The 8,076-nt window shown below is 37.6% G+C and overlaps 2 protein-coding genes across 3 annotated transcripts; both read left to right on the top strand.

Moving 5' to 3' along the window:
• The first annotated feature begins 2 nt into the window (after positions 1 to 2).
• Positions 3 to 2,904, top strand: emc8 (ER membrane protein complex subunit 8). 2 transcript variants are annotated; one of them, XM_007549862.2, is made up of 6 exons: positions 3 to 181; positions 304 to 518; positions 1,329 to 1,405; positions 1,498 to 1,567; positions 1,640 to 1,734; positions 1,822 to 2,904. In XM_007549862.2, the coding sequence occupies exons 2-6, from the start codon at positions 306 to 308 to the stop codon at positions 1,979 to 1,981; spliced, it is 615 nt and encodes a 204-aa protein (XP_007549924.1). In that variant the 5' UTR covers positions 3 to 181; positions 304 to 305; the 3' UTR covers positions 1,982 to 2,904. The 2 variants fall into 2 exon arrangements, with proteins under 2 accessions (XP_007549924.1, XP_007549923.1); XM_007549861.2 differs by having other exon boundaries at positions 5 to 518.
• A 1,006-nt stretch (positions 2,905 to 3,910) lies between these two features.
• On the top strand, positions 3,911 to 6,912 carry gins2 (GINS complex subunit 2). The gene is made up of 5 exons (XM_007549860.2): positions 3,911 to 4,125; positions 4,359 to 4,473; positions 5,558 to 5,657; positions 5,756 to 5,882; positions 6,544 to 6,912. The coding sequence occupies exons 1-5, from the start codon at positions 4,036 to 4,038 to the stop codon at positions 6,670 to 6,672; spliced, it is 561 nt and encodes a 186-aa protein (XP_007549922.1). The 5' UTR covers positions 3,911 to 4,035; the 3' UTR covers positions 6,673 to 6,912.
• The last annotated feature ends 1,164 nt before the right edge of the window (positions 6,913 to 8,076 follow it).

The raw sequence follows: 8,076 nt of genomic DNA, 5'->3' as shown, positions 1-8,076 counted from the left end.
TTTACGGCTCCACCGGTGCTACAGAAACGAAGGTGGACGTAAGATTAGCTTCTCTGACTGAACACGAGTTACTCATTTTACAGAAGATACTGTTATAACTAACAACAACTACAAAGAGTATATGTACCAATCTGAATGCGTAGCAGACTCCCTATGTTCAGACATTAAGGAAACTGCTGAGGTAGATTTCTACTTTTTTCTGGCATGATCGGTAACGATAGCTAGCAGCAGCAGTCGCTCTTCGCCGCAACTAGCAACTCTGACACTTTAAAAGGAACTGTCCGTCCACCTGTTTTCTTACAGACATGCCTATTCAGTTGACCAGTCAGGCGTACTGTAAAATGCTTTTACACACTGCCAAATATCCTCACTGTGCTGTGAATGGGTTGCTGGTGGCAGAAAAGACAAAAGAGAAAAAGAAAGACGGTCACAGTGGTCCAGTTTTGTGCGTGGACTGTGTTCCTCTTTTCCACGGTACTCTTGCTCTGGCACCAATGCTGGAAGTAGCTTTGACACTGGTAAGATTTTTTTTCTTCTTTTTTTACCATTTAAATTCTACATGCAGCTGTTAGCTTATGTGGCAGATCAGGTTGGGAGTAATGTATTTCTGAAAAAAGAGGGGTACAGTGTATGGGCTTAGTTTTATTTAAAGCTCATATGTGACTCAGTTGTTGAAGTCATGTCAGTTCTATGAATACGAGTCAGTCTTTGCCACCATCTTCTCTTTTTTCGACTTGATGTTGAGGATTTTACAAAAAAGGTGTCGGTGACAAGACTCTACAATAAATCCTTGTTGTTATTGGTGTTTTGATTTTTGGAGAGATGATTGTAGTGTGCTGTCATTAATGAAACTTTCACTTCTGTGATCCCACAGATAATTAATGAACAAAATGTGACCGGTTTTTGAGCTGTTGTGCAATTTTGACTACATAAAATATATATTGAAAATAAAAAAAACAATATTGGGGTTAAAATATGGGTTGGTCAAAATTTCTGGGGTTATGATGTTTTTATCAAATACACAAATCAGCTTTTTCCTGATTGATTTTAATTTTTGTTTGAAATCAGTTCCAATTTTTACCCACTCTAGTTTTTTTTTTTCTTTATTAATTCTTAAGATCCTAGAAATGTCACTGCAGCTCCTAAAATTAAGTCCACAGCTATAAAATACAATTTTAACAAAGCCATCATTTTGGTGAAAATGTTTTCATCTTTTTGAATTTAGTAAAAGGAAAATATTTTTGGTCTTTGTCTTTTGAAAATGTTCATAATCTAATCTCAGCTGTCATTCTGACCTTACCTGTTTGCTTCCTTTCTGTTCATGTCAGATTGATACTTGGTGTAAAGAAAATAACTACATCATTGTCGGATATTATCAAGCCAATGAACAGACAAAGGATTCAAGGTACAAAGATTTAAATGAAAATCCCAGTCCTGCTTTATCAGTAAAACTAAATGCATTAAATTAAGGTGGTGCATCATTTTTCCTTTGTTCAGACCAAATCAGGTTGCTCAAAAAGTGGCTGCCAGGATTTCGGAGAACTTCAGTGAAGCCGCTATTGTTATGGTAACGTTTTATCATTTAAGCTAGCTTGGCATTGTATGCAGAACATCAAATAATTTCATTGCATTTCTGCAGGTGGACAGCAGCAGATTGACAATGAGCTGCTTTGAGCCCATTGTGTTTATCCACGATCACCATGAAAACAAATGGAAAGTCCGAGAAGTCACAACGTAAGTACCTGAGACACACAAACACTTTTTGTTTTTACTAAAACTGAAGTAGACTCACAGGAGTTTTCTGGGTGGATATTTTCCTAGGGATGCTTTTGAGGATTGGAGTGAAGCACAGAAGATCACGTCTGCCCTGCTGGTGGGCAGGTCCTACGAGAACTTGATTGACTTTGACAACCACTTGGACGATCTGAGGAATGACTGGACCAACCCTACCATTAACAAATCGGTCCTGGATCTCTGCTAAGACTTTCATGTGCAAATCTTTGGAGTTCCACGTGAAATTTTGCATCCATTTCTGCTCGCATGATGCTACATTAAAAACCTCCTGCACTGAAAGAATTGGTGGAGCGCTGATCATTCAGGCTGAAGTCTCTCAAGTGCAGCCGCCACACACATGCACAGTTGGCCTTGGTCCACCTTCACAAGGTGATGCTGAGGCGATAAAGGTTATTTGTTCTTAAATGAAACATTTCCGTTATTTTTTGTTTTTTGAAATCGTTTCTACAGATACGTGCAAAAGATCTAGAATGTTTGACTTTTGTAAATTGAAAAGGTAGTAGCCATACTGAAATCCAGTTCTAACTTATTAATAAAGCATTAGTAATGATTTCTAATTTAAGGTGTGAGAAAAAACTATAGAGATGACTTCTAAATGTTATTTTTTAAGGTTTAAAACAAAACTCATGTAAATGTACCCTGATGCTTTAAAAACCTACACTGACCTACTTTAATGCTTCATGCATGCACATTTCCTTATTTTTCTCTTTCCACAATGTTTTTGGATGTTAGTTTTGGCTACAGATAGGTTTAAATTTACTGTACTTTTTTTTTAAATGTCTGAAATGTATTAGGTTATTAGAATGTGTGGATTTTGTTTTTCACTAGGTGCTTGTTTGAACAACTTGCTTAAAGGTGTGTGTTCTTTCAGTTGACTTCTAAATCACTTAGATTTTGGAATTAGGTAAAGATTTTGACGTTATAGAGCTGCCTTTGTATTGGATAGAACTGTCCAGAATTAACTTCAAATTTGTTTAAAAACTTGGCATTTTTACAGAACCTTTATGAACTGAATGTAAAATGAAATTGGTTTCTTAAAGTGTCAAGGTACTTGCTGAAGATTTTTTTTTTTTTTCCATTTGTGTAATAAATTTGCAGTCTTTTACTCAACTGTATTGGTCATTTTTAAGATGACTACAGGTGCACATCAGATAAGCAATGCTGTGTGAAAGGTTTTTTGTTATACAAGAGCCTGGAACTTGTGTTGAGTCCGTATCTTTTAATCCCATAATTCTGCACAATTACTTCTTTTATTAAGTTTTGTTTCTGGAAATTAATTTTATTTTAAGTTGTACTTACAGCAAATTAGTATTTTTGCTATAATACACGACCTAATACGTAATCAGAAGAAATCAGTGACCTGAAATATAACACATTAAATTTAAAAATACTTTTTGAAGTATTTTTAAAAAAATCTGTCCCAAGAATTTTCAAGGACTCATGGTTGGTTATGATGTGTGCAGGAAGCATCTCCAGGAGCAGTCAGTCTTGCAATGAACCTGAAGAAGTCTGGTGTGAATCGATGAAGCCTCTTTTTCAACTCATTTGATTTGGGGTTATACTTGAATTATTTAATCCTCCTGAGATTCTCCTGGTTGTAAAAACAAGACCTGATGCATAAAAGTACAAGCAAAAATCTTTCAAACTGCACAGCTTCCATAGTTAGAGAGAATGGTGTGTTTTTTGTTGTTCACTGCCTCAAGTCTACAGAAACAACACATCAGAGCTACTCTAATATGCCAGCATATTCTAGAACTTTTTGTTTAGTGTTACAGATCCTGCTGTAAGAATTCATTTTAATTTTTATACATAAAAAAGCTGTAAAAAATATGTATATATACATATATTTATTTGGAAACGACATGCTCTTGAATAAAACGTATCGCTCTCAGGCCCAATAAAATTAGTATGAAGGAAGATTGAAAACATCGCCATCTAGCGACTATTAGCTGTGGCTACCATCACACGGCGCCGGTCATTCATTCATTCATTTATTTTTATTTTTCTAATCACTCCGATCCAACTGTCCAAAGGAAGCATGATAACAAATAACTGAAATGTTTAAAATATGTTTCAGAGCACGACGATAAACATCCTTCATCTTGTGTGTCGTACTTCCGGGTGATGACGCAGTTGTCCGCTCCTCGTTTCCTGTGCAGGCTTTTCACAGCTCACAAGCGCGGGAACTCTAGTCAGAGTGTTGGTATGAAAAAGTCACGGAAAACACAGTAACGATTTGCTATGGATCCTTCAGAGGTTGAATTTCTTGCTGAAAAAGAGTTTGTGAAAATAATACCAAATTTCAGCCTGGACAAGATCTATTTAATCGGGGTAAGTACGTGAGGAGAACTGCGTCAGATGTGTGTAGACTGTTTATTATATTTTTAACCTCCATCTTTGGATGCGTCAAAACATTAGTTTCACTTCATACTTGTTTACATGTCGCGCATTTTTATGTCTGCGCCAGACGCCAAGACAAATTCCATTGTGCGAAAACGTGTTGCAATAAATTGCGTTTTGATTCTGATGTTTACCTGAAAACTTCCGTTCATTTCTGTCTTCAGGGCGATTTGGGACCCTTCAACCCGGGACTTTCTGCTGATGTCCCCGTGTGGCTGGCCCTAAACCTAAAGCAGAGACAGAAATGTAGGATTCTTCCCCCTGAGTGGATGGATGTCGGTAGGTTTTCCAAAAGAATACACATAACTTGTGAAGTAAACATGTTTTTGTTTTTGTTTTGTTTTTTAAAAACGTATTGCAAACATAAACCTGAAAAGTGTGGCGTGCATTAATCTTCAGCGCCCTTGAGTTTATACTTTGTTTGCCCACCTTCACTGCAATAACTGCAAATCTTTTAAATCAGCCTTGCATATCTAAACTCTGGCATTTTCGCTAATTCTTTTGTACAGCATGGCTCCAACTCAGACTGGACAAGAAGCAAAATGACAAGCAATTTTTTTTTTTAAAGTTTTGTCAATTGACTCAATTGACAAGACTTTGACTTCCATTTTTTTTAACAGAAATATATTTGATCCGAACCACAAACATTCATCTCAGTTCTTACCAATCTGAAGATCATGCCAAGCTGTAAAAAGATGTTTAACATCATTAAATGCTAAAATATATTCTTTTCATAAAAAATACTGTGGTGTTTGTAGCATTTTGTATGTTTGTTTAAGCAGATAATATTTCATATTGCTATTTGCTTATTGTTTTAGTTATAAACAAATTGTTGGTGTAACTTTTTTTTAAATCTAGCAGTATTGGTTTCGAAATAAATGCCTTCACAATTCTTAATTCACTGAAAAATGTGTAGATTTTCTATAAAGTGTACATCCTATTTATAATAGCTTGGGTTCTGAAACTAAAAGGAGGATTTTCTTAAATAATTAAAGTTTTTGTCTCTGCGTATTGAACAATGTTTCTTTTCATTATTTCACTGGTGCAGCTGCACAATGCAGAGCTTCTTTAATCTCCATTAGACTATGAAGTACAACAAAAATAGACTACAAAACTGTATCTTTTCAAATTTGGATTATTTTTGGTTTTCCTGGCTTGCAATATTTTTATTGAAACTTTTTTTTTTTTTCCTATTTTTAAAATCAGAACATGCATAGAAGCAGAAACACAAGGCAAAGGGGGATCCATAGAAAAGACAAAGGCGGAAAAATCAGTATTAGCATAAAAAAAAGGGATAACAAACATTTTTGCGGTGAAACAGGGCAGATTTCCTTCCTTCTAAACACCTTCTCCCATCATGCAGAGAAACTAGAGGAGATGCGGGAGCTTGAGAGAAAAGAAGACGCCTTTACTCCTGCACCCAGCCCATATTACATGGAGCTAACCAAACTGTTACTGAACCAGTGAGTAACACACACAAACACGCCGCATTGCATCGCGCGTTGCTCTTCGTCGAGGCGATGCCAGACCTTTCTCGTTGCTGGTTTTTGTCTTTCTTTAGCGCGTCTGACAACATCCCTAAAGCCGATGAGATCCGGACTCTGGTCAAAGACATCTGGGACACCCGGGTGGCTAAACTGCGTCTGTCTGCCGACAGCTTCATCAGGCAGCAGGAGGCTCACGCTCAGGTAACGTGGGAATAAACCACAACGCTGTTGGATTCGTCGACAAGCAGAACGGACGCACGTGTAGAACTGAGCACAAACTAAAGCGTCACCCGACATGAAACGACAAGGAGAGTGCAGAAAAGTGTGATGAGGTTCATCTTCAGGTGATCCACATTCATTAGGCAAACTTAAGCTCGCAGCACCTGTTTTCCCAACTTAACAGGATTACCAGTCATAGTCACAGTGTCTTGCAGAATATTTCGGATTATCCTTTTATCCCTTTAGCCTGTGTCTCGGCTGGTTCCTGTTTTGCTTTGATTTTGCTACAGACTCTTGAGAGAAATGGCCACTTCAAGGTGGCCCAGTGTAACATAAAAAGTCAATAAACGTTTTATGTATATATTTTTTTTAAACAACTATCATTGTCTGTTGGCCGACTGAGGGAGGAATGTAGGTGTACAAACTGAACATTGTGTAAAGAATAAAAACCTGCCTCTCAGTTAAATTGTAGTACAACTTCTGACAAAACCATGTAATATTTCTGTAAACACAACTATTTTCTCTTCGAAAATGTGACTGTTACACATTTACAAATGGTAAATACCTGTGTTAGATTAGGATATTTGACTGGCAAGTGTCACAGTGCTACATCAGTGTCTTCATCCTGTTCTTTGCTCTGCAGCTGGACAACCTGACTCTGATGGAGATCAACACCATAAGAGAGTTCCTCCTCGATTCTCTCAACTGCATGTACAAGCTGCGCTCCAACCTGCAGCCTGGTGCCACTAAGGGCCAGTTTGGAGACTACTGATCCAAAATACCAAGGCCTTTTGGATGTTTTCAGAATTTTTTAGAAGACTGGACTTCAACCTCTGAACTCTTTCATTTCATTTTAAGGAATCGCACTTCACTTGTGAAGAAGATTTGAATTTATGGAAAGCATGCGTTTCATATGGATTGACTGTGATTAATAGTGGAAATTCACATGCTTTGGTTTCTGAATGTACGTTTTTTACCATGTTACAAAATAAATGCGCTTGTGTGTAAGTTGAGTAGTTTTCTGTGCTGTTTGAGTGCTTTAGCAGTTCACTTCCTCAGTAACTGATGTAACATCTACAGTAGTGTGAAAGTGTTTGTCGTCTGACAAACTGAGGAAGTGCTTCAGTTTGTCAGACCTGTAGAATGAATCACTTAAACAGAACAAGTCTGACAACTGAAAGTAGGCTAAAAGATCTGAAAAAGAAACGCATCATGCTGTGATCTAAGGAAAATCAATGTTATTGATGCAAAATTTTACACGCCATCGGGATTCCTGTGAACCAGTGATGGCCTCTGGTCATGATTTAACATTATCAAAGAGACCGGCATCCATGGGAAAGACCTAAGGTCAAAGCCTCTGCGGACAATCTTGATTCCTGTGACTTTGGGGAAAATATTCTGTGGTCTGTTCAGACAAAAGTGGAGCTCTGTGGAAGATGTGGGCCACGGGACATCTGGCAAGGAACTAACAGCGTTTCAGCCATACCGTATCAGTCAAACATGGTGGTGGTAGAACGATGGTCCGGGTCAGTTTTCCTGCTTCATGGCTGGGCTGACTTGCCATAATAGATATGACTATGAAGACCATGACCATGTCAATGAACTCCTTTGAAAATTGCTTTTTCATATTCTTTTGCTCAGGCTTTGCGTGACATTTAAATGATTTTAAGGTGGGGCAAATAATTTAAAAGCTGTAAGAGAAATCTCTTACCAGAGTTTCGTAAGCATAAAGTTTCCATACTAGGATCTGGGAATCCGTTCAGTTTTCCGTTCCTCGGGGAATTCCCACCCAAGACAAACAATGACGCATTTTAATGTTTGACATTTTTGAAGTATTTTATTTTCTTTTTTGTCAGAAATCACAGCCATATATTCATAAATACCTAATTACTACATTCAACAAAGAATATATTACATTACGATGAATTTAAACAAGTACATTAATAATAATAATTAAAAAAAAACAAAAGAAAGAAAAAAAAAACTGGATTTCACAGCATCTAGACATCCTCCACTGAGTAACAGGGCTATTGCATGGGTGTGCGTGGGTTGGAGATGGAGACCCAGGGAGGCTGAGTAAGCCTCATCTTACTGCACCTTCCTCCCCAGATAATTGGCAGCTTACCTCAGCTTGCATGCGTCCTCATTTGCTGATAGGCTGCACGGGCGGCTCTTT

The sequence above is a fragment of the Poecilia formosa genome, unplaced genomic scaffold (genome assembly GCF_000485575.1).
Source record: "Poecilia formosa unplaced genomic scaffold, Poecilia_formosa-5.1.2 Scaffold33, whole genome shotgun sequence".
Classification (NCBI taxonomy): Eukaryota; Metazoa; Chordata; class Actinopteri; order Cyprinodontiformes; family Poeciliidae; genus Poecilia; species Poecilia formosa.
Note: the sequence above shows the minus strand (reverse complement) of the source record. Positions and strands in the feature narration are given on the sequence as shown.

What these genes read in the sequence shown, in the direction of transcription:
- emc8 (XM_007549862.2), top strand. Translation starts at nt 306, where the DNA reads ATGCCTATTCAGTTGACCAGTCAGGCGTACTGTAAAATGCTTTTACAC. An exon ending in TGGAAGTAGCTTTGACACTG is followed by an intron (nt 519 to 1,328) that starts GTAAGATTTTTT and finishes TGTTCATGTCAG; the next exon opens with ATTGATACTTGGTGTAAAGA. An exon ending in AAAGTCCGAGAAGTCACAAC is followed by an intron (nt 1,735 to 1,821) that starts GTAAGTACCTGA and finishes ATATTTTCCTAG; the next exon opens with GGATGCTTTTGAGGATTGGA.
- gins2 (XM_007549860.2), top strand. Translation starts at nt 4,036, where the DNA reads ATGGATCCTTCAGAGGTTGAATTTCTTGCTGAAAAAGAGTTTGTGAAA. An exon ending in CCCTGAGTGGATGGATGTCG is followed by an intron (nt 4,474 to 5,557) that starts GTAGGTTTTCCA and finishes CCCATCATGCAG; the next exon opens with AGAAACTAGAGGAGATGCGG. An exon ending in ACCAAACTGTTACTGAACCA is followed by an intron (nt 5,658 to 5,755) that starts GTGAGTAACACA and finishes GTCTTTCTTTAG; the next exon opens with CGCGTCTGACAACATCCCTA.